The sequence below is a fragment of the Mytilus galloprovincialis genome, chromosome 1, assembly GCF_965363235.1.
Source record: "Mytilus galloprovincialis chromosome 1, xbMytGall1.hap1.1, whole genome shotgun sequence".
NCBI lineage: Eukaryota > Metazoa > Mollusca > Bivalvia > Mytilida > Mytilidae > Mytilus > Mytilus galloprovincialis.
In genome coordinates, this window is record NC_134838.1 from 68,619,778 (window position 1) to 68,647,085 (window position 27,308).

Consider the following 27,308-nt stretch of genomic DNA (forward strand, 5'->3'; position numbering starts at 1 on the left):
TTCATTCAGAATTCTCTTGACTTTTTATACCTTCAACGTATTTTCCAAATCATTTATTTATTTAGTATATTTATATATAATTATATATAATTTATGTGCATCGAATTAGTAATCAAATGATTTACCGTAGTTTCACTTTCATTGTTGACATTCTTTTTCTTTAAATAACCAGTACACGTACAATGCATGCGTTGTCAATCTCTAGCTAGGGGTTAAATTGAAGTTCACATGAATACGGATTTAAAGAGGTTGACTCATTCACTTGCAAGTGAATAACTAATTATCAATGTTTCTTAGCGTAATTTGACAAAATTGAACCTTTTTGGCTGCAAAAAGCGAATTGTTATTTGTTTTCATTATTGATTGAACAAAAAAAATCAAACTTTAGATTTTTTATATATCTCGTAGCTAGTGCCCCTTTAATATAATTTAGTAGTTGACAATGTGTTAATTTAATATGATCTTTTTTTCGGAAAATCACGTCTGTATTAGAATTGTTTTATACGTAAACAGAAAACACAATACATTTGTGAAAAAAATATCTATGTTCATTAAAAATTTCTTTATACTTTGATCGATGATTATTTAAATTAGCGCATGCGGAATTTGTAATATTTTGCGTCAAAATTCAATTTACTGATTGGATGACAAGTTAGATAATCAAAACTTGTTCTTTTGCTCAGTTGATGTGTTATAAGTGGATCAAATTTGTATTTATTTTATGATATTATATATTTTATTTTTATTTCGTGTGAATGATGTAGGGTGATGAAAATGTGGATTATCTTTCTAGCATTTGGTAAGTAATCATTTCTTTTAATTTTAAATTCTGAATAACTAGAATGTATATGTCTAGCCTTCTTAAATCTTTAAGAAGTATTTTTGACAAACAGTATCAGTTAAAAGTAATGATTTTACAGTGTATCATAAAACGCCTAAAACATTATCTAATCTTGTTTCAGCAATATTAACTTCCTTCTTAGGATAATATATATTATAGTGTGTTTCGTGTCTGGGCATCCCTTCTTGGGATGTTGCAAAAATATTTTAAAATTCTTTTAATTTGGAGGGCAAATATTATATATTTATCATATTTATATTGAATTTGATAGGACAATTTCTTTTTCTTTTTTTTTTTAATCCCTTATTTTTAGTTGATTTTTCGTATTTATTTATAAAAAGCAATTATCTCGTTGAATTCTAACCGATTCTGTCGTTTAATGTTTTCACAAAGAAGAACAATTAAGTTTCCTTAGATAAAAGTTATTTAGAATAACTGTGATGTCGTTAATTTCAAGGTATTGTAACGAAAAACCAAGGTCCATGACCTCTAGTTTTAATATTGAAATTCAAAAGTACATTGACTCAGAAGTCGTTTACAGAAGTTCAAGAAAGATCTATCGTCAAACATTTAGACCCCTTCGCTACCTTAATTTCAAAATATAGTATTGTTGCGGATTAAGTTTTTAGGGGTTAGTCATATTTATAGAAGAAAGAATATCTACCGAATTTACAAGCATAATGACAATGATACTAAAAACCATCTGACATGTCTTTCTCTCTTATTACTTTACATTAGACATTAAAGTTTGGATTATGTGGAGATTAGTATCATTTAGTGCATATATTCATAATTCTAATGCAGTTCGTTTAGAACGATAATTTTCATTGGACGTTGACAAGTATTTTGAAGGGTTAGGATTCACGTTCTACTAGTCCGTAACTAAGGAAAGCCACCATTTTGAATTCCGATATTTTTTGGGTTGTAATTTTTCAAAAAATAAACAAAGTCACATTTTCTGCCTCAAAATCTTCTTTTTGTCAATATTTGAACCATTCAGAAGCGTACGAAAAGTATAGATACATCTAGTGTTTATGTTTGACATCGGGAGTATACCTATGCTGTCACATTGTTTTGATGCCTAAGACAATGTAATAGTTTTGCGGACTTTTTTTATTTATAGCATTTTTAAGCCAATATAATTACTAAAATGGATTTATTTTAATGTGAGGTATTAGAATGGAGATAACTGTATTGTATTTTAAGCTTGGCCTTCGTAAAACTTGATTGAACTGTTGCAAATATCCGTTTTTAATCCAAAGTAAAATGATTGAACATTTTGAATTATCTATCACAACTGGCAGCACATGGTGCTACTGAAGCAGTAAAATGTTCTCTCTAATTTTTCACGGCAATTAAAAGTTTTATTTTTCATTTGATCAAAAAATTTTGGGACCTTTTTTGGACTAAAAAACATAAAATAAGTGTAAAATGCACTTTTTAAACGGTTCCTGGCGTGGGGCATGTATTATCTATACATTTTGTAGTTGCTGTTAAGTAATAGGGGTGGACATTTTTTATGCTGTATTCTCCCTATTGATTGGCTATCATAAAATGATAGTATGGATCCAAAGCTATGTACTGATATACATGTATTTGATGTGGAACTTGTCAGTAAAAAATAGACATGGAAAATTCTCGTTTGTTGTATGTTTAATAAGTTAGCATAACCTCACATATGTCTTGTTGTAAACAAGAAATACTCCGGGCTATTCGATGATTTACAATACGACCGACACGAGTTAAAAAAGTCAAACAGGTCATTTTTATCCAAATGTTTGATTGATATGTTTCACCCAACAGAATTAAGGGAGGTGAGGGGGGTCCAAATAAACCAAAGGCTACGCATGAGTCTGAAATGACAACGAATTTGTGAATGACGGTCGACAAATGGAGACATAAAGGCCACACTTATGCATTTAATTTATTAATGAGCATGAGGTAAAAGTGTCTCATATAAAATTGAGAATGGAAATGGGGAATGTGCCAAAGAGACAACAACCCGACCATAGAAAAAAAAAATCAACAGCAGAAGGTCACCAACAGGTCTTCAATGTAGCGAGAAATTCCCGCACACGGAGGCGTCCTTCAGCTGGCCCCTAAACAAATATATACTAGTTCATTGATAATGAACGCCATACTAATTTCCAAATTGTACACAAGAAACTAAAATTAAAATAATACAAGACTAACAAAGGCCAGAGGCTCCTGACTTGGGACAGGCGCTAAAATACGGCGGGGTTAAACATGTTTGTGAGATCTCAACCCTCCCCCTATACCTCTAGCCAATGTAGAAAAGTAAACGCATAACAATACGCACATTAAAATTCAGTTCAAGAGAAGTCCGAGTCTGATGTCAGAAGATGTAACCAAAGAAAATAAACAAAATGACAATAATACATAAATAACAACAGACTACTAGCAGTTAACTGACATGCCAGCTCCAGACTTCAATTAAACTGACTAAAAGATTATGATTTCATCATATGAACATCAGGCACAATCCTTCCCGTGAGGGTTTTAGTATCATACCATCATAACATATATGAGAAGAACATAACCCGTGTCATACCAACAACTGGTTTTTGAATAAATGTATTTAGTTCCGATGCAAAGACCCTATAAGTGAATCAATATTAACGCCAAAATATGCAATCTTTAATGACCTGACAACAGTATCGTAACTATATCCCTTCTTAATAAGTCTATTCAAAGGTTTTGTTAGTTTTTGAGGTGAGTACTGACACCTTTGTGCTTTATAAAGAATATTCCCATAAAAAATTGGATGTGAAATACCTGAACGTATAAGAAGTCTGCATGTTGAGCTATATTTACGAATGAAGTCCTTATACCGATGATAAAATTTGGTAAATGTTTTGACTAGTTTGTGATATCGAAAACCCTGGTGTAATAATTTTTCAGTAATACATAAATTTCTCTCGTTAAAATCTAAAACATTGTTACATACACGAGCGAATCGTACAAGTTGAGATATATAAACACCGTAAGATGGTGACAAGGGAACGTCACCATCTAAAAATGGATAATTAACGATAGGAAATGAAAAATCATCTCTTTTATCATAAATTTTATTATCATATACTTAGACTAAATAACATATAAATTTTACAGTATGATAATAGCATTAAATTGACGTAAATTCCATATTTTTATGAATTGGGGCTTAGCGGGCTGATATGAAAAGTTTATCACATGCTTCGATTGTTATCACATGCCTTTCCGTAACGTTATCACATGGCATTCCGGTAATACTCGGCCAATTCCGGAAAATACACCTTAATGCTACGTTTTCAGTGAAAAACATTACAAAGTAGTGTACAAAAAAATTATTTGAATACTGGAAAGTATATTGTTTAAAATAATAAAAAAATTAAAATTAAAAAAACAAACAAACAAATTATTTAATAAATGCATTTTTTAAGTTTTTCTGAAACATAATTTAGAAAGTTTCTTTAGAAAGTTGACTTTTCCAAACAATGATCATTATGTATATTGTTGTATTATTTTTTTGTCGATTCGTCCATATCAAAATGTTTTTTCTCTCTCTCTGTTGAGGCATATGATAGAAAGATTTCATATTGAATGTATCAATTTTGGGTCCGACGGCCGTGAACATTTTTACTCTTTAATCTTCGGGAACCACGTAAAAGGATCAATATATAATCTGTTATTTTTCTCTACTGTTGAAGCATATGATAAAAAGATCATAACATGCCATTTTTCATATCGCATGTATTATCAGCCCTCGGTCAATATCAGCCCTCGAGCCATGCGGCTCTTGGGCTGATATTGAACCTAGGGCTGATAATACATGCGATATGAAAAATGCCATGTAATAATCTGATAGTATTCAGCTTTCCGTTAGTGATATAGATATCAATCTTCTTCCTGTTTTAGTTCATTCGAGACATATGTCTTTTAAGGCAGGAATCTAATATATTTTTATGCTGATTTTATCTGATGTATAATGTATTATGTATTATAGTATTAATGAATGGGTGTTTTTATAATGGCCCTGTTATATGTCCAAGGTCTGTTATAATGGTCGAGGAAGTCTGTAATGGCCCGAGGCAACGCCGAGGGCCATTACAGACATCCGAGGCCACTATTACTGACCGAGGACATATAACAAAGCCATTATAAAAACACCCATTTCTTAATACATTTATTAACCAACTGAATAAAAGTGTATGTGTTAATATACCAAATATGCAAGATATTAAGTTGACAGAAGTTATGTGTTGAAAAACAGGAGGAACAGTGATCCCTATATATGGTTCATTAATGTTGGTTGCTGGTTACTAAATTAAATAAAATACAAAGAAGTATTATACTCTTTACAACTTAATTTTATTAACTTTATTAAAAACCCTAACTGTGCTTTATACAGACAAACCGGGCATTAATACAGGGCCATTATAGAAAAACAGGGCCATTACAGAAAAAAAACAGGGTCATTACAGAAAAAAAACAGGGCCATTACAGAAAAACATGGCCATTAGAGAAAAACAGGGCCATTACAGAAAATATGTTATTTTTAATAACCAGTCATTTTTGGCAATAATGTACTTAGTTGGTTAATAAAATGTTATATTGTGACACTGTAATAAACTAATTACTTACTTACTTACTTACTTCTAATTACTTTTAAATAATTAAACAGAAAGACAACTATCTATGAAACATTCTTGGTTAATGTTATGAAAAATAAAAATAAACACCATTTAAATTAACACGAAAAACTAATTGGCCATATTTTTTTAATCAAGATATTTACGCTGATATTAATTTTTTTTTCAGTTTCAATCAATAATATGTTACTATATAAACATTAAATCTTAGAAAATGTTTTTCATTATAATAAAAATATTAGTTTAAGCATTAAAATTTCAGCAGTAAAGCCAAATAACAATCTTCTTCCTGTTTTAGTTCATTTGATAAAATAATTGAATTTCATTATGTTAGCAGATACACTAAGTTCAATTCATGTATTTTAAATTCAATATAAGTTTTTCATTGAAAAATGATATTCATAGGTTTTGTCCTCACGTATATGTTGCAAAAATGTATATGCTAAGAAGACTTTTACCAAATTGTTCCTTTTTATAGGTTAATACAGGTAGCAATGAAAATCAAACGTCGTGCTTATCTACATATTTAGGATTGCATTTCCAAAAAAGTATTTTTTAATTCCCTTGATACATGTTTTTTTAATTTTCAGAGTTCTAAAGAAAAAAAGCATCATACTTATAATTTAATACACCAGACTCATGTTTCAAAACAAAACAAAAAAAACCCAAAAAAACACTAATGACATTCGAATCAAATACAAGAAAATTAAGTGCATTGAAAATTAAAAGTTCCAAAATGTGCATAATCTGGCTAAGGCTATATATGCCTTTGGTGTAGACAACACACTTTTGTGTTTTAAACAATTTTTATACTACCATAAAAGGGGGCCCAAAATAAGGATAATCTGTTTTCCAGATAGTAACTTTAGTATAAGTCTATGGATCTCTGTGAAATTGTACCACAAGGTTTCATACCAAAAAAGGAAGGTAGAGATTGATTTTGGGTATGATGGCCCTAACCGTTTAAATAAAAGAGGTCAAAACAATACTGTGTGTATAAATGGCTTATTTCTTGATCAATTTTTAATCCATTTGGGGTTTAATTCAAAGTCTTGAATTCTTGGGATTCTCTTATATGCTGAATTAAACCGTTTATTTAGATTTTGGATTTTGGGCCCCGTTTTAAACGGGTCCACATTGAGCTTCAAAGGGTCCAAAGTTAACCCTTGCTTGATTTCATCAATGAATTATTTGGTTCTTTGAAATGCCGAATTTAACCGTGTATTTAGATTTTTTATTTTAGACCCGGTTTAAAATTGGTCCACATTAAGGTCCAAAGGGTCCAAAATTAAACTTGCATAATCCTATTGCCCCTTAAATCAAAACTTAGCTTGATTTTAACAAATATTTAATTCAGAGGTTTGTTTGATAAACTGAATCTGAACATGTATTTAGATTTTGGATACTGAACCATAATCATGATAATAGGTAAATGTTCAATTTCAAATTTTTAAGTTCTTAGACCCCATTCATTGTGTGTCAGAAACCAATGTAGTGTCAATTATTTAATCACAATCCAAATTCAGAGCTATATCAATAAAATTGAAAATGGAAATGGGGAATGTGTTAAAGAGACAACAACCCGATCAATATCAAGCTTGAATGTTGTGTCCATACTTGCCCAACTGCTCATGGTTCGACATCTACGGTCGTATCAAACTGTGTCCTGCTTCGAAGCATTTTATTACCATTTAATGAAGACTTAATTTACAAAATAGACCCCACCAGTTATGTTTCATGTCAGCACAAAAATTCTCACTACTGATATGGTTACTTCCAATGAGACGAAAAATCAGTCAGCAGTGGCATCGACCAAGTGGTTGTGAAAACTTTTCAAAGATACCATATTTATTAAGGTCCCAAAAGTAAAGAACCAGGCCGCTGAGGTCAAAAAATCAATGTGAAATAGCACCAACTTTGTACGTGTCATCGTAGCTTTATGTAACTAATTTATTTGACTAATAATTCGTAAAGTACCTTGTTTTGAAGTATTATATGTAAAGTAAAAATGCACTTTATTTCTCATATAACAATAAAAGAAAAAAAATGATATGATGTACCAATAAGACAACTATCCTCTAAAGACCACTGGACAAGAATGAAAATACTTACAGATCACCGTAAGGACTTCAGCATTATAGAAAACTTATACCGTATAGTAGGTATAATAGGCTACGAATAACAAAACGTAAAACACTTGACAACTGTAAACTATTTGCTTATCATCTAATATACATGTATTAAACTTAAACTCAAAAATAAAACATTACGCTTTTTTCTCCTACCTTATGACAGAGGTTTAACAGCGCAACATAAAAACAAACTGTAAAAATCAGTTGATATTGGTTTGATTGGTTCGTAAGCCTGCTTTTAGGCAATGTCAAATTCAGATGTTTTAAGATCTTTCAACTATTAAAGTACTAGTATCCGGATGTACTATAACGAGAAAAGATATGTTGTATACACAATATATTCGTTGTAAGTAGTTGATTTATAGTATCATAATTATTCAGTTAAAATCTAGTTCAGTATAATACGCTGAGAGCTTTTGTTCTTCATGATTTTTACGTTAGATGTTTTTAAACCTCGATGTTAATAGAGTCTTCACTTATATTTTTATTACAGTGAACACTTTGGTGTTCGATATTTCCAACGCATTAGCACCTCCAGATGTTATTAGTGACTGGATGGCAATAAAAGCATATGACAATCCTGAAGTAGACATTTCACATGGTTTAAATGAACTACCGCTAAAGGTCGAAGTACAGGTCAAAGTGTTTGATAGGTTCTTAAATAAGGACATGTTTTTCTTAGCAACCGGATCTGCACAGAAAGGAAATGATAATAATTTGCCATTTGGAGGAGTTTTATACTTATATAATAATGAAACAATAAAGATATTAGCACCAGGACCAACAAATTGTACACGACCAGAGTGCACAGGTTTTCTAGTGTATTTGGGTAAGTATATATGTTTGCTAGCGGCTTGGATTTACGTACCTTCAAAACAATTTCCATACCAGATGATGCGTATTTTTCGCGTCTCGTGAGTTTATATTCAATCTACTTGCTGTTTAAAGACCACACACATATATGTGATTAGCTTAGATATTTTCCAGGCTTATGGAGTTTTCTAGGCAAAAATTAGTTTATTACATATTAGTCAACCATAGATCCTGTCAAATTATTTTGACATATTCTTTAAATAAAGGACATACGATTCTTTTTGTATTTCACCATGAATGAATTTTCGCACATATTTATTTATAAAGTATTTATACGGCTTTTCATCAACTTCCAACAGCAACTTCCAACAGCACATTTTTACATTATCTCAAAATAATATAAAAGTATTGTCGCCTACAAATACCTGTACTATTTTCAGCTCTATAATGCACATTTCTCTCTGCTTTTTTCGTTATTTGGACTCTTTGATAATCATACCACATCTCCTTTTTTATATAGTTAAAAGATATCTTTTGGGTTTCTGTGTCGTTGTGTGATCGTCTTATTGATGTATATTTCACACCTACTTTTATTCATATTTGTATTTTATTTAAAAGAAAATGCTAGAGGTACAATATCTACCTTACTTCCCTAGCCTGCAAAAAGATTATAATAGAGTGTCATTATTAATATCAAATTGATGCTTCCAAAGTATTGCGATAGGATTAAGATAAAAAAAAAATATGGAACTTAGCAATGATCATCCTTGTTTCTTTTAATCTTTGACTGTAGTTATTATGCTGTTGCCATGGTATTTGATGTAGTTACCATGACATTTTGCCATGTGGACCCCGAGGCACATTATTTTACATGATCAGTCCACTGTTAGATTTGCGCGCGTATTTTAGCTTGAATATGTTAGCTGAAGTTAGTAAAGTTATGCGTCTTATTTTTTTGTATTCCTGTAATAATTTATCATGTTAGCTTTAAAATTTGATTTTTAGATTATGCATCATGTCCATTTTAGTATATCAAGCATAACATTTGTTCAGTAGTCTGCAAAATGATATAAATTATTGTGTTTAAGTGGTGGAAGAACATAAAAAAGCTCTTTGAACCGATAATGAATTTCAAAACCTTTTAAACACAAAACAATTTCTATAAAGATGAATATGAATTGAACGGGAACAGAGCATTTCCAATAAGCAAACTCCGGACAGTGATCGTTTCCGTTCCGGAACTGTTTTCCTTTACTCCATCATTAGTGTAGAGTAGTATTCGGGCCCGTATGCGGATCGGAACTGGAACTGCCGGGGAGTTTGTCCAATAAGAAGAACTCAAACAAAAAAAGTATAAAATCGTGCGTTTTGATTTACTTGTTAGCAAATGAATGAAACAATGTACCAACATTTGTGGTTTAACCATCTTTTGCTAAACACTACAATAAGACTTAAATCATTTACCAAAACAAATGTACAAAAAAATCGAACGAAATATCCGGAAATATTTGTTTTCATTATGAATAAAAGGAAATGTTGTTCCTACGTAAATTTTTAAGACAACTATATGTACCCACCGATAAACAGAACTAATAGACACCAAAAGGTTAACATAGTTACAATTTATAACAATTTACAAGTGGCGACAAAGTGTCAATAAAAGTACATAGTTCAAATTTAACTCCCTACAAACAGAAAATGTATCTTTTATTTATTCTGCTTTGTTGCTTATATCAAAGATTTCTTAAATTTGTTGTACGTTGAATATCTATCTTTTTTAAATAAATGAAACACGAAAGCGCTTTGAAAGCATCAAATTATATAGTTTTGTTTTCATATTTTTAAATTACAGCACTGTGTCCCTACCTCTGCTGGTGGACTATCAGTCCCCTAAGGTATCATCAGCTCACTAGTCAGTACTTCGGTACTGAAATGATTTACAGTATAACAAACTTTTTTTAAATTGCTCAATATAGAAGCGGAGTAGCAGGAGACTCCATTTGTACAAGTACAAATAAAGCAAAACTGTAATTGTGTACCTGTTATTTGTACACTAGTTGACTGATTGCAGGATGAAAGCGTTGACGTTTGCTCCTTTTGTAGTATGAATCATGGAAATCCATTCTGTAATAAATTATCTCATGTATTTTTTGGAAAAACGTTTCAATTCAAAAACCTAATGGAAATCATGAACATACCACAAGAAAGAGCTTAAAAAAAGAGATAACGCTGATAGTAAATATGAATAATACTTGAAACATGTACAACGAAAACAATATTAATTGACATAAACTTGCTTTTGAAAATGTCTATATGTATGTGCAAACAATTAAATCAATAAAAACTGTTCCTATCAAATAACTGCAGTTATGCATCGTCGTGCATTATATTTCCTTTTCTGTTGATATTTGTCTTGCGAAATTGATCCTCAATATTAATAATAAAATTTTTAATATACTATTTCATGGGAAATTATTTAATTATAATTGTTAATGATTCACAGCAAAGAATAATAAATAAATATTTATTATTCGTAAATACAAAATTAATAATGATTGTATATATATAAAGCAAAGATGCTTGGATATTTTTGGTTTATATTGTAGTTTTTTTTTAAATCGAAGCATACAACTAATAGATTTTTTTTTAATAATTTCAGGTTTTTTTTTATTTGCTTTGTGAATAATTTAGCTTTTTTGTAAGTTTTCTACTCGCTGACTTGCATCCTTGGTAACTATTGAGTGATCATAAACAGTTTAAAAGTATTCATAAATATATATGTAGAGATAGAATATGAAGTTTTCATTATCTATTTTTATATTTTTACACCGTCATTATGGTTCCGTCTCCAGTCAGGATGCTCGTTTGTTGATGGTAATCAATAATTTCAAATTTTTTTGAATTGCTAATTTTTGATAGTTTCTTTTGTTTCTTTTCTGACATGGGACTTGGATTTATTTTAAAGTGCGTTTAACTGTGTGTATTGCTGTGGGTTTGTTTTTTCTACATTGGCTAGATGTATAGGGGGAGGGTTGTGATCTCACGAAACATGTTTACCCCGCCGCGTTTGTGAGCCTGTCCCAATTCAGGAGCCTCTGGTCTTTTAAGTTTTGTATGATTTTAATTTTAGTTCATTGTTATATTTCGTAGTTAAGTTTGTATGACGTATATTATCACTGAACCATCACTGCACCATCACTGAACCAGGGTCGTGTTCAATACCGTAGCAGCTACGTAGCCGCTACGTAGCTGCTCGGCTATCTATGTAGAAAACGCGGCTAGCTGTACACGTTCAATAGTCATAAATATACGTAGCACTACGTAGCCGCTACGATATTGAAAGCAACCCTGTAGGGGCGGATCCAGCCATTTTAAAAAGCGGGGGGAGGGGGGGTCCCAACCCAGGACAAAGGGGGGGGGGGGGTTCCAGCTATATGTCCCCATTCAAATGTATTGAGCGGCCAAAAAAAGGGGGTATTCCAACCCCCGGAACCCTCCCCCCGGATCCGCCAATGTAGTACACTGTTTTTAACTAGGGGCCTGCTGAAGCACGCCTAGCACAACGTTCATTGTGACACCATAAATTAAGTATTACTTCCGTATCATTACTTGGAACTGAAATCAATCATAAAAGGCAAAATATTATCGTCATGCAATCAATAAAAAAACAAAACAAAAAATTAAAGTTGCATGCGACTGTAGCGCTTTTCTGGATCTACCTTCATCAGGAACGTCAAAAAGGCGAATAATACTACATGTATTTTGCCTACTGCGAGTTGGTTTCACTGTTACCTCTAAATTTTTGGCACTGGGAACACCAAATAGCTGTTATTTTTAAAAAATTTTTTTATCTCAAACGCTATCTTTCTATCAAATACTTAAATCAATTTATTTGATGCCGGTTTAAATAGGACATTTTTATAATAGATGCACAACCTTAAAATTTCAGGATACTGTTATCCCAGGTGATGTCTAATATGTTTTATAAAAAAACCGACTTCTTTTAATTGTTTATTTTGTTATAAAAAGTTATTTGATATATTTCGAGCTATTTATTCCAAACTAAGAATCAGAGCAGTGTTTACAGGTACCCCTCTTTTCGCCCCTTTTCTCTTTTTGATATTTTAATCAAAAATCTAAAAAATCAAACTTTCAAAAAGTGAAATAATCAAAATTGCACATTAGGTTTAGCATTTTAAAAGTTTGATCAAATTTCTAAACTATCAAATTTATAAATGATATTTAGAATTTTAATATTTTAATCATTTGGTTAAAATTTCAAAATTTCAAAACTTTTACACAATTTGGAATTTTGATATTTTGAAACTTTGATCAAAATTCCAAAAATCTAAAATTTTAAAACTTTTTAAAACTTTGAATTGATAAGTGTTACACGGACCGTACTGTAATAAGGCTTATTCTCATTTCGCCTTAGCTGTCAAAATTATAATATAAAATTAATCCCAGTTTGCCTTAGTACAAATTTTCAGGTTAAAAGAATTAACTAAGGCGAAATGGGAACTTGTGTAAACAATGGAATTAAGTTATTCTTTGTTTTTATTGCAATTATGTTTGATATATGTTATTTTAATGTCAAAATCAGTCTTGAAATGGTTTATTCCCGATTATCCCACTTTTTAAAATTTTAGAGTTCTGATTGTCCCACATAAAAAGTTCTGATTGTCCCACATTATTTTATGAAGTAGAATGTTCTTAGATAAACAAGGTAACTGTTGTTTGTTTTGCAAAATAAACAAGAATTAATTATTGCACATAAAATATTAATTTTATAAAAGTATAAAATATCAATTTTATAAAAGTATAAAATATTTATTTCATAAAAGTATAAAATATTAATTTCATAAAAGTATGAAATATCATGGAAACTTTATAAAAGCAGTGGCGTAGCTTGCATGTATGCTCAGATGCTCAAGCATCCACATCCTTTTGACAGGAAAAAAAATATAAATAAAGATATGTTCGCAGCTATTAAACTCGGGAGGTATAACAAGGGTTAGGATATGAGGATAACATCCAATTATTTCAGAGGAGTATGCTTGGTTATTAAGAATAATTTAGTTCATGTAATAAAACAAGATGGATAAATCGCAGAAAAGTGTTCTCGATTTTTTTTTTCGTAAAAAGATTACGTCGTCGGCTACGGCAAGTGCAGAGGACGATCCTCGGACATGTTTCATCTGAAAAAGAGTCTAGCGGAGCGATGGCTTCTACAACTTACTGACAACATTACTGACAACTAAACCACCATATTCTGATATCGTTTCCTGTGACATGAAAGACGACGTGAAAAAAACTAATCTATAATAGAGTGTGATCATTCCTAGGCTTATCAGTAAATTCCAGTTTCTATCTAAGTCCACATATTAATTTTATTTTCAATAAAAGAACAAAGTTCCTATGTCCCCTGCATTGCACATATTTTATGTAACCAAGGAGGAACAAGCTAGGGCAGTAACTAATAAAAAATAATGTTTTCCTTTTCCTTTTATTTTTAATGGAGAAATAAAAGCTTCAGAGAAAATGCGATGGGATATCCGTTATAATTTATATTTCAAAAGGTCAAAGCTTAGGACTTATTTTCGAAATTGTCATTGCTGATGATATAAAAATCTGGCAAGAATTGTACACATGTGAGTGCAAACAAGACCGGATGGACGGACACCAGGAATTTCGATGATGTCCCCTGCCACGCGTTAATGGGATCACATCAGGTCCTATATTTCGAAGTGCCGCTGTGATGGGACCGTTTTTTGAGAAATGCTAGGAAAGGGGATCACTTCAGTTCCTTTATACAGAAGTGCCGCTGTGATGGGACCGTTTATGAGATGTCAAATATAAGATTGGTGGGAAACTTTTACATCAAATAAATAAATTATGAATTACATTCAATTTGGAGAATTTCGAGAAAACATTAAAATTTTGTTTGAAATATAATTATATGAATTGGTGGGTATTTTGAAATTAAACAAAAATCTAACCAGTGTCGGATTCTAGGGGAATACATGTGCTTACAGGAACAATGTCTGATAAAAAATATAATTTTCTGCATGAAATAGTCCAAAATAAAATTCGACTTGCTCCACTCGGCAAAGGCATCCACATCATTTCAACCCTGGCTACGCCCCTGAAAAGTATAAAATATCAACTTTATAAAAGTATAAAATATTAATTTCATAAAAGTATGAAAATTAACTTTTTAAAAGTACAAAATATTAATTTTAGAAAAGTATAAAATATTAATTTTAGTAAAGTATAAAATATTAATTTTATAAAAGTATATGAAAAAAAAAGTCATCGGATAAAAACACTTTTAATATAAAACCAATATTATATCTCTAATTTATGAAATATATCTACAATGTAACGTTTAATATTTATAAAACAAATGTCAATACCATAATTTTAATAACATTTTCTTTGTAAAGTTTTTAAATAAATAAATAAATAATGCATGCAATTTAAAAAGGTATAAACTCATTTACATTCTACCCTCTATCTAGGAACAGTATATCTAACAGTCAATTAATATGTTCCAGCATCTATATGAAATTGTTGATGGAGAAATGTTTCCACTAGTACCTTTGCAATTTTACTAGGGATTTCAGAGGACATGTTAACAATACTCTCTGCTCTATTGAAGACTGCTAAAAAATCACCTGAACCAACAACGTTCTTTATTGATAACGAAGCTGTTGTCTAGATTTTGACCAGTTTTGTCTTTCAAATAATCACTATTAGAGATTATTTTACCAATATTCCTATTGTCTTTGTCGACAAGACTCGTAACCAACTATATACAGAAGAATCAGACTTCAATAAAAAAAATAAGAAGATGTGGTATGATTGCCAATGAGACAATTCTCCACCAGAGACCAAAATGACACACAAATTAACAACTCAAAACAATTCCTAATTATCCCACTTTTAAACTTCACAACTGTCCCACAAATATATTCCCGATTGTCCCACAATATTTCGTTACTTTTTTACCTGTAATTTCAAAAAGTGGGACAATCGGGAAGACAACCTTGAAATACTTTTTAAAAGATGTTTTTTTTTGTGTCTTTCCAATGTTTCCTTTTTGAATAATTCTTTTAAGAGTGGCTCATCTTTTTTAAAATGTATTTTTAAATTAGAAAACTAATAATGTACATGTAATTAAGAATCACATGAGAGAAAAGCATTAATACAAAAAGCACAAAATATAAACATAAATAAATATTAATATAATGATAGTATTTTACATATAAATGGACTTAGTTTTTCTGCCAGGAAACATTACAATTTCCCTCTGTGGTTAAAGTTTTTAAAATAACTTTCTTAAACTATCCTGGATTTGTACCAAATTTGGACAGAAGCTTGTTTATGATCATAAGATAGTATACAGAAGTAAATTTTGTAAGATGAAATATTCAATTTTTTTCAGTATTTTACATATAAATGGACTTATTGTTTCTGCCAAGAAAACATTACATTCACTTAGAGGTTAAAGTTTTTAAAATTTTGATAACTTTTTTTATACTATCCTGGGGCCGTGTCAATGAAAGTATCCTAAGACATGTCCTAAGACATGTCTTAGGACATTGTTTAGGATGGTCTTAGGACGTGTCTGAGACATGTCTTAGGATGTAAAACAAAGCTATCTTAGGACAGTCCTAACTACGATGATCCTAAGACCATCCTAACTTATTTATTTATTCAAAAAAATATGTAGTGAATGAAATCAAATAGATTTTGAACCATTTCTTTATATATTTTTAAGGGGGGGGGGGGTCTTATTTGTTAAAAAAGTACACAAAATAAAGGTTTTAATATATATTTATAAAACCATAATATAAACTGTTAAAATGAGAGAATAAAATTCTTTCAACAATTAATATAAATTGGTTGTCTCAAAACTTTTTAAAGGCTATTGTCGTGCTGCAATTTTACTATATAAACTAGTTTTGTACTTGGGTCCACTCGATTTCGATTCGTATACTGAATCAACATGAGCAGGAAAAGGTCTCCAAATTTCACCGAAATTGAAATACAAATTATGCTGGCCGAAGTCGAAAAACATAAGGGAATACTCTTCAGCAAGCTGTCAAATGTTGCTACAAATAACATTAAGAAGAAGACATGGGATGGTATCTGTACCAAGATGAATTCTTCGAATACCCACCACAAAAGATCAGTTGAAGAAATTAGAAAGAAATAAACCACATACATGAGCAGCACAAAACAGAAAGTGTCACACAATAGACGTGAGGCAAGAAAGACAGGCGGAGGTCCTCCCCCAGAAGAAATTTCCTCTATGGAAGATCAGGTGGTAGGAATTATTGGAGACACGCCTATAGATGGAATAGACGGAGGAATAGATACAGCCCCTTTCACAGAAACGTCGATGGATTTGTCGATGCCGTCATGTTCATCTTCAAGAAGAAGCTCCTACTCTTCAGCAGACGAATCAGGTATTTTTTTTTTCTTATAGTTCTTGGGTTAAATCGAGCGAAAAAAGGGGGGAGGAGGTGGCGACATGATTGGTTGAACACGCATGTCTTTCCACTCGTGATATGCCTGTAATATTTGCCACTGATTGTGATCATCAATTGTGATCTTTTCTATATTTGAAGTATATCTTATAACCATCTGTTTTGGATTCAACTATTTGATAATCCACCGAAAAAAAAGAGATATGGGTGTATATAGACCACAACGTTACACACACACGAGCGCACCAACTCACTCACCAGCACACACACAGTAATCGCCAAAATATGTTCATCAACGTTTAATTTATTCTTTTCGTGCATTTTGTCGAATCAAAAGAGTGTCATTATGAATTAACTTAATGTTTAACTTTCTATTTTAGAACAATCAATCAGCGGTGCTACTAATAGAGCTACCCCTACCAGAAATATTATCACCACTGCATCAACCATGGAAGATATTAGTACTAAGCAGCTTGTTCAAATAGAGAAAGGAAGGTTGAATATTGATAAGGAAAGACTTCAGGTAGAAAAGGATTCACTGAGACTGAAAGAAGAAAAGATGGGACTCCTGAAAGAGAGACTTGAAGTTGAAAAGGAAAGACTTCGCGTAGAAAAAGATAAGCTATCTGTTGACCGCCAACGCCTTCAGCTGGAACAAGCCAAAGAACAGTTGCGTTTGGCGCAACTTGGTATCAGTTTGCAAATTCCCGAAAACTCAGATCGAGCCAGTGATCACGAGTGATAAATAGCTTTATCAATTCTCATTCTCAATTTTATTATCTATCATATTGAATAAATGTACTTTTTGTCATAGTTCAATATTCAATACTCATATAGTTATCATTTCAGTAAATAATTTACCTTATTTCCTTTAACAACTAGAAGTATACAATGATAATTGATATACTGGTTTGTGTCGCTCAATCGTTGCTTTTCTATTTTTTTGTGTTTTGTATACTGTTATTTGTCTTGGGATATTTTCTTTTTTTCTCGTTTTTGCCATGTCTTTTGCAGTTTGTTTTCGACTTGTGAGTTTAAGTTTCCCTAAAGAATTTTTTTTCTTTCTTTTAAAACTACAATGTGTTAATTTCTTTGTACCACCAAATGAAATGTTATTAATTGGTTATATGTCTGCGAGATAGTCATCCATGTTTCAGAATACAAGAATAAATGCAATGAACAACCCATAAAAAAGGATAAGATTTTTTTTTATTAATTGTTGAATCTGTTATTTATCAATCTAGTACGAATAACTGCACCGTCGTTTTGATTACCAACATATTGCTGCCCGCCAATGTTTCCTTGATCTCTTGGGTTATCGTTTCCTGGAGGCAACGGAATTCTATTGTTAATACACATGTTGTGTAAAACAACAACAGTTACAATAATGTCACAACATCTGACTGGGCTGTACAACAATGTTCCCGCAGTGGTATCGATGCATCGGAACCGAGATTTCAACACACCAAAACTTCTTTCAACAGCACATCTTGTTCTCATATGACAAGCGTTGTAACGTTGGTCCTGTCTAGTTGTTGGGTTTATGACTGGTGTCAGAAGCCATGGCCGAAGTGGATATCCATTGTCCCCAAGAAGCCATCCATCGCTTATGTCCCCGTCTTCAAACATTTCACAAAGCCTTGAATTGCGCAATGCAAATGCGTCATGTGTACTACCAGGCCACTTTGCTACAATGTTTAAAAACTTCAAGTTTGAGTCACAAACTCCCATCACATTAAGCGAGTGGTAGTTTTTTCGGTTTACGTACAAATGTTCATCAACAGGTGGACTTTTGATTCTCACATGAGTTCCATCAACAGCACCAATAACATTGGGAAAATTCGAAATGTCATAAAAACCTTGCTTTAACGCTTGTAGAGATGCTGGATCTGTGGGCATCGAAATGTACCGATTGCATACATTTTTTAAGCATTGGGTGACGTCACGTGTAATAGTAGATACACTAGCTCTAGAAATACGATGAACATCAGCATTTACCATTTGAAAGCTCCCAGTCGCATAAAATCTTAGGGCTACCATTAATTGTAATGACACGGGAAATGCATGGGACCTTTTAGTCGGCCTAGCGAGCTGATTCTGGAACATTCCACAAAGTTCTAGAATCATTGGTCTTGAAAGTCTATATTTACGTACAATATCAGCATCGTCTAAATAGTCTAATGGATTGTCCCTGTCCCTAAACACTCTGTTTCGGCGAATATTATTCTCTCGTCGTCTTACATGCACATACACAGCGGCCATATTTGTTGTTTTTATTTCAACTTAGGACATCATAACTCTTAGGACTATCCTAAGACCATCCTAAGACACCTATTCGTATATCCTAACTTTAGGACCAAATTTAGGACATATCTTAACTTAGGAGACTTTCGTTAACCTGACTTAGGACTAAGACGTGTCCTAAGACCATCCTAAGACACGTCCTAGTCCTAAGACCGCTTCGTTGACACGGCCCCTGGATTTGTACCAAACTTAGACAGAAGCTTGTTTATTATCAAAAGCTAGTATCTAGAAAGAAATTAAGTTAAAATTTTGTTCTTTATTTCCGTATTTTACTTATGAATGGACTTAGCTTTTCTTCTAGATGCATTACATATAGGCTGCAGTTAAAGCTAGTTTTTAAAACATTTATTAGATTCATAAACTATCCTGGTTTTTTTTTTTTTTTTTTACAAATCTTGGACAGTCAAAAGTTAGTATAGAGAGGAATATCTTTATTATTTTTTTTTCTCATTTTTGTTGAGACTGCGATTAACATCAAAAGTAGGCGAGACACCAGGTTCAACGGAATCCTTACAAATTTAATATACAAGAAGCACAGTTTTTTTTTAATTCAATTTGTTTTTATTATTAAAGTTTCTGTTATAAAAGTCTGTTGGAAAACATGTTTTTTTGTTCTATTAAACTTTTTTGTGTGTTGCATAATGTAAAAGGATAATTAGATTATTTAGATTTTTCTAACTGCATAAAATAAAAAAAAGTTTCAACTTTTATGAAATATGAAACAAACAATATTTCAAGAGAAGCAACTTTCCAACTTAAAAATGTTTTATTTTAGATTTTTCCTAATTTCACAACTTTTGAAATCATAAAAATGGTCACTTTTATTAAAAATAATAATTCAAGAGAAACGATTCCCTAATTGCATGTTGTTTAAATTGCAATAAAAACACAGAGGTTTAATTTGTTTATTTAATATTTTTATCTAAATTCACAGATTCAGATTCAATAGAAATGTTTATTAAAGTCTCACCACTTGTATAACATTATACATTCCAATATACATATAAAACATTACGTATAACATGAAATATTGGATAACATAGTATATAAAACATATTGTATATTAAAACTAACAGTAAAATATCATTAGCTTATAAATACTAAAACATATACAAGTGCCATTCTATTAAGAATTATGAGAGACTAATACAATTCCTTCGGATTCGTTTGTTTAAATATGTTAACTCGTAAAAACCATGGTATATATAGAACATAGTGCAAGCAGTTGACGTTTTGTCATGTATGTTTCAAACAATACAATATTTTCATTGTCAAATAAGGACGCCCTAAGAGGGCATTATAATTACAAACAATTTATTACAATGATTATTATTAATTCTTAATGATATAAAATGACAAAATAGAGAATTTAGAAAAATAAACACAATAGATAAATTAAAACCCCAGATAAGAGTCCGTAATTTTGATTGGCAAACAACAGTCGCGAGGCGTTCTAAAATTATTTTTATTTCGTAATAAAAGTCAACATTCCGATGACTGCATGTGATTCTTTTGACATTATACATAATAGTTATTGAAAAACTGGTCATTATCGTGATATGTGCACTGTCCACAGGACAGCAATAATGATCAATAAGCAATAATGATCAAGCCGTAGGCGAGGTCATTATCGCTGTTGCAGTCAATGCCCCTGTTCTACGGGCAGTCCATGTATCACGAAAATGACCTGTTATTCAATAACTATTATGTTTATTTCATTGAGGAACCATGTTTTTAAAAATTCACATAAATTGAAATTGTTTAAAGCAAACTCGAGTTATTGTACGATTTCTATAGGAAAGAGTGAAGACCACTCATAGTGATAACTACAAATGTATAAGTCACTGCCATTCATTTAAGTGCAATTTTTCACTATGAATACAAAATAAAGTTTTCTATAATTTTATGATTAACGAAATCACTCAAAACAGAGAAACCACGCCCTACTGGTCATTAGCATGTAAAAGTCCGTTAACGACCGGTTTTCTGGTCCGTTTTTTTTCTGTTAATGACCGATGGATTTTTTTACTGAAGAATAAAGAATGTCATGTGGCCCTTGTTATCCAATAAGAAAAGCTAATTCTTAACCGATATGAAATAAAACAATATAAAGGAAAACAAACGAAAAGATTGATTTAACTCGTAATTTCTTAAATGTGTAAATGTGTAAAAGTGTAATGATAAGATTGAAATTATGTGCTTTTTTTTGTAATTTTATAGAAATACCTGTAATATCAACTTTTGAGCTTCGTTCAATCAGATATGGTCAACTTTATTTAAAAAATACGATCACACTCAGGTCAATACCTCGATTTTTTCAAAACATTAAAAAACGATTAAACAGTTAAAGTTATCCCGTAAAGTGCTTCAGAAAATCTTAACAATACATATTAGTTTACAGGAGTTTATTTCCACATTTATCATTCGATATTATATGAGTTTCAAAATATAACAGCGGAAATATGTTAATATTTGGCTTTTTTGTAGATATGAACCTTATTGTCTATATAGTTTCATATAAATACATGTATTATATGACATTTAATTATCTCGTGATTGAATATTATATTTGCAAAAAAATAGAATTTATGTTTTAATGCTAGTTGTTTAACCAAACATAAAGTATTTATGTGCTAAAATGCTCCATCTATTTTGAACATAATATGTGTACATAATTGAGCACATGCAATTATGTACACTTCAACATTAGCTTTTACTTTCTAAATACAATAGAACAAACACAAGTTTGGATACTGAATGGCGCAGTGACCACCTTAAATTTTATTTTCCTAATACAATATGTATCTGTTCTGGTTAAGTCCATCAAACTAAAATAATAAAGTCCATCAAAAACACAAGATACAATGCCTGACAGAATCTTGGACAATATCATGTTCTGCAACAAAATAATCTACAAAATAAATAGAACACATTTAATAACTGTTCTATATAAAACTTGCATACAAATATTTTGTATACAAAAAAAAAAAATACAAAAAAAAAAATAAACTTCTACCTATATATATGACGTGCGATTGTGTGGTCTCTACCCAGTCCTCGATTACAAAAAACCTGTGCAATTACCTTTGGTGACCACCTCAACGCACAAAGAAAGTAGACAGAAATATACATGTAACTAAATTCCAAGATTCTTAGAAACTGATGAATGCTTTAATTTGTAAATTTTCTAACACATATCCGTCTTTGGCTCTATCTGATTTCCAGCGACCATGAATTTTAAATAATCTATCAGATATGCCACACTGAGCGGCGGCTGTTGCCCCTCCAGCTCTAAAGCTATGTAAACCAAAATCAGATATACTACAGCCAAAATCAGCTAATGCCATAGATACGATTTCTCTAGTTCTAGTGTACGACAAACATGCATTTTTCTTTCTTAATGAAAATACATTGCGACTCTTAAAAACGAGATCGATCTAAAAATATACATATCGGACTTCATATCTATATTGGCTACATCTAAATGATTTGAAAGTAAAGCAACAGGACATTGTGGACTTTCTAGCTTTGATATGAAAATATGGTTGCCTTTTCTATAGCAATCTGTTTTGCTCCTTTCGACAAAAATATCTATATAACCGTCACAAAAACTTATATGTTTGGCTTTAATGTTACATAATTCATTAAAACGTAAAAAAAAACAGTATAAGCTAAAGAACAGATAGTAAGTAAACGTAAATCTTTGAGTGTGCTATTGGAAGTATTATATCTAGCAAACAATTAAATCATAATATCAGGTGTCACAGGTTCCTTTTTCTTGATAGGTCTAGAAAATGTTCTTCTTGCTGACTCAACTATTGAAGAAATTAAATCCGAGTCGCAAGGATTTTTTACACCAGCTAAATTGTGTGCCCATCTGATACTATAAAATGCAGACTCAATTATATGATTTGCAGATTCAATTAAATTTTGCAGATAAAAGATAAAGACCGACATATATTTCTTTGTATGGTAAAATACAAGTTATTTCACGATACTTTTCTGTCCATTTGGAAAATCTTTTTAAACCACCACTATATTTGTCTACTGTAGATTTAGCTCTAGCATCAGTTACAGTTGTTGGCAAATTATGTAAAAGCAGACGAAGCTCAGGATGTGCCAATTTTTTCATTTTCAGACCAGAATCCAGTAGAAAATATTTTCTGTAATCAAATAAACACTCCAATAAAAAATGTATAATATAATCAATACACACCGTTATGATTTCTATATGGTCCTGTGACCAACACTACACAATGCAAATCCGTTAAACATTTTATAAAAGATGTACGTCCAGTGACACTTAAACATATGGTCCAGTGACCTCTAAATACATTCACGGTCCATCAACCTTTAAGGCAGTCCAGCATAATCAGTACATAAAAATTATCCAGTGGTGTAACATCTTTATCCACAATCTGTAAATAATAAACAGCGTATTAATTCATCTCAGAAGCATCCAAACGAACAGCTAATACTAGCCCAGTAAATGTCCCATTAGCGAAAATAGAATTCTTATTATTGCCTACAACTAAGATTTTGTCAATCTCATGAAATTCTTAAACATCTCTGACAAACCAAGCATATTCTAAATTTTCCTTAAATAAAAGAGGCCAAAACGCAGACGATGGCCATTTCGGAACGATTAATGTTCCTACTGCCTTGCAGTTAACTAAATGATTGATGCATTTGCTAACTAGATTAACAGGAGGGACTAACCAATTATTATCCCCATTCCAATTACAAGTAAAAGCATCAATTGCACTCGTAACCGGATTCCAAAATGAAGAATTAAATCTCCAGAGTTTCGCATTATTCATATTAGCGAATCTATCAACTGTATGTAATCCCCATAATCTATCTATGAAGTTGAAAAATTCAAACTAAATACCCCAATCGTCAATATCGACGATCCTACTCAAAGCATCTGCTTTTTCGTTATCTTCCCTCGGTATCCATTGTGGATATAACGAAATATTAAAAGAAACACAAATACTAAATATTGACAAAGCCAACGTTTGCAATTCTGGTACTTTGCTACCTTTCTGAATAATACCAACAGCATTTAGGTTATCTGTGAGAAACGAAACTAAACTATTCGATAGTAAATGCTTAAAGCTATCTATAGACAGTTCAACAGCTTTCAATTCTCTCCAAGTGGAACTTTTTATTGCTTCATGCTGCAACCACTGCTTATGCATGATATAATCAGAATTAGCCACAAAACCTGCAGCTGCACCATCAATCTCGATCAAGACAAATTAAGCGATCGGGAGACTGGTCTGACTCAATCGACAAGAATGTTCGGGATGGTCTACCTTGGTCGTCATCGATGAGACTTTCTACCCTAGAATTTTTGACATGTCAAAAACATTCGAGTAAGGATCGAGAAGCCAGTCACTCGAGAAGAGATCGAGAATTCGTCGAGTAGCGGTCGAACTGGTCGGGAAAGGATCGTGTAGAGATCGAGTTTGGTCGGAATACAAATACAATGTAGTTTACAGATCAGTACTCGATCATTTCGATCTTTGCTTGACTAATATCCGATCATTTACCGATCAACGCCAAGCTGTTCGATATGTGGTCCAGATTAACTCGACCAGTGCCCGATCGCTTCATGATGACTGCGACTTCTGTATTTTTTTCATCCCAGACCAACTCGAACAATACCCGATCTCTACGCGACTACATTCGACCACTCTTCGATCTCTACTCGGCCATACACGATTCTCTAAAAATGTGTGCAGAGCTGATTAACTCGCATAACTTTGCTTCTGCAAAAATATATTGTCACTATTTATTTTTAACTGTACACAAATTCCTCCATGTAAAGTACGCATATGTACTTTTGCAAGGAGGTGTAAAATTTATAAAGAGTGACAAAAGATACCAAAGGAGCAATCAAACCCAACCTAGCCATATTCTGTATGTACCTGTCCCAAGTCAGGAGCCTGTAATTCAGTGGTTGTTGCGATCGTTTGTGGCTTGGGTCGAAAACAAACCGAAACAGCCATAGCGAAAAACGAAAGCCGACGAGAAGACAATGAGGCAGTCTACATAACACAACATATAGAAAACTAAAAACTTAGCAACACGAAACTCAATAAAACCTGGGCTGATCTCAGGTGTTCCGGGAGGGAAGCAGATCCTGCATTTTGGCCCTAGAGGATTTTTCAAATATGAAAGTAATTGTGCATTAAAATTCATTATTAGACAGCTGATGAAAGTTAGTGATTAAGAACATCAATATTATATTTTACCTGTTTAATGGGCTATTTTTGTTTGACAGTCCGTATTTTCCGTATGTCCAGAAATTTTTGTAGTATAAAAATAAAAAGATGTGGTATAATTGCCAATGAGACAACTCTCCATAGGACACCAAATGACACAGAAATTAACAACTATATGTCACCGTACGGTCGAATGTTTACAAACACTTTTTTTCATACGCTTTTTGACGTAATTTTATAAAAAAAAAAAAATGAGACGAAAGACAAATTATTTTTATTTGAATTCGTGATAGATATATGTAAACAGTTTCAGAAAAGGTACATATATCCTCCAGGGGATTGAAATTCTATTTTTGGCCAAATTTTGGGAAAATATGTGACATCTTTACCCCCTTTTTGCAATATTATTAGTAAAAATAAACAGGTCGTTGCCATGAATACATCAAAAAGAAATATCTTGAAGCATTCAACTACTGGGTATCAGATCTATGGAAACTACTGATTACATACATATGCACATATATGACACAAACAGTAGGCTTAATTTGTAAGAAGGCAAGGAAAAGGGGATGGTAAAATTGATGTATATTGCTATCTAACATCAGTACTAATCCAGTGACAAATCTCATTTTGTGGTTTCTTTTTCAAGAAACAAGCAGTAAAACTCCCATAACAAATCAGCGTCCTGCTTTACTTTCAGGAAGTTTTTATAACCATTGGGGTCCTCTTTGTTGAGCTACTGCAAGTCTCTCATACTTTTGATTTTGCCATTTGATTAGGAACTTTCCGTTTTGAATTTTCCTCGGAGTTCAGTATTTTTGTGATTACAATTTAAACTGCCCACACAGTGGTTACCATGTCAGCCACTGCATCACCTAGATTTCTCGGTTCCCTTTGCTGTCTACCCCTTTTTGTTCGTCTTCTTAGCTCTCTTCAAGCTCCGTCACAGCTATTAACCTGTCTATCTGAGCTCTAATCACCTTGCCAAATAATCCAACTACTTTCTTTCCGTGTAGATATTTTAAATATATAATTTTACTCAGACCTTCTGTGCACTACTTAATCTAACCAAATAAATGGAGACTGTGTCCATGGGACACAAACAATGCCCCAGCTTGCATATAACGTTATAAAGAGACGGTAAAAGTGACGTCACCCAAATTCGCACTTGATCTGTGTTTTATGATATTAAGCATTGTGTATACGTTTCATAAAATTTGGTTGAGGCCAAATACAATTAGAGAACGGAAACTAATTGTTGGGACGTACGTATACGTACTTACGGACGGACAAGGGTAACATTGAGGGCCTCAATGAAAATTAGACTAGACTAAGTTCTAATTGAGTTACCCTCTTTAAATAAAGAACTTATTATTATTATTATACTTAATGCCCCCTCCGCTGCAGCGGGTGATATAAAAAATTCAGACGTTTTCATACTGAAATTGTACATACCCGACCAATGCCCGACTTTCCTACTTTCCTATACGATCAAGTCGATCTGGTCTGGCCAAGATCAGACTGAGATCGAGTATAGTTGATTTGGTCTAGCTAGTCGAGTAAAGATCGTGTAGAGATTGTGAATTGGTCGGAATTATCGATTATGTATACAATTAGTGGTCGGGTTGGAGTCGTGATGGAGTCATCAAGGAGTCGTGAATGGTCGAGTTAAGTTCGTGTACAGTCGGATAGCATTCGGGTAGAAGTCGTAAACAGGCCCGATCAAGAATTTGGTTACGCTTGGTCGTCGAAATTTGGACCTGTATTCAGCCTAATTGCACCTAGTATTATCATCTAGCGCGCAAAATATCCATCAAATTTGATTACTGTTTGATTTAATT

At 32.1% G+C, this 27,308-nt stretch overlaps 2 protein-coding genes across 2 annotated transcripts in view; both read left to right on the plus strand.

Moving 5' to 3' along the window:
* The first annotated feature begins 677 nt into the window (after nucleotides 1–677).
* LOC143082446 (E-selectin-like) overlaps nucleotides 678–27,308 on the plus strand; it is a 70,235-nt gene continuing 43,604 nt past the window's right edge. The window contains exons 1-2 of the mRNA XM_076258104.1: nucleotides 678–799; nucleotides 8,119–8,454. Coding sequence (XP_076114219.1) covers nucleotides 769–799; nucleotides 8,119–8,454 — 367 coding nt within the window. The 5' untranslated portion in view covers nucleotides 678–768. The remainder of the gene's footprint in view (nucleotides 800–8,118; nucleotides 8,455–27,308) is intronic.
* Nucleotides 16,227–17,704, plus strand: LOC143042762 (uncharacterized). Its single transcript, XM_076215251.1, has 2 exons — nucleotides 16,227–16,912; nucleotides 17,314–17,704. The coding sequence occupies exons 1-2, from the start codon at nucleotides 16,669–16,671 to the stop codon at nucleotides 17,673–17,675; spliced, it is 606 nt and encodes a 201-aa protein (XP_076071366.1). The 5' UTR covers nucleotides 16,227–16,668; the 3' UTR covers nucleotides 17,676–17,704.

Excerpts from the sequence above, each read along its gene's own strand:
- LOC143042762 (XM_076215251.1), top strand. The coding sequence starts at position 16,669 with ATGAGCAGCACAAAACAGAAAGTGTCACACAATAGACGTGAGGCAAGA. Across the intron at positions 16,913-17,313 it reads CTCTTCAGCAGACGAATCAG|AACAATCAATCAGCGGTGCT; the intron begins GTATTTTTTTTT and ends TTTCTATTTTAG.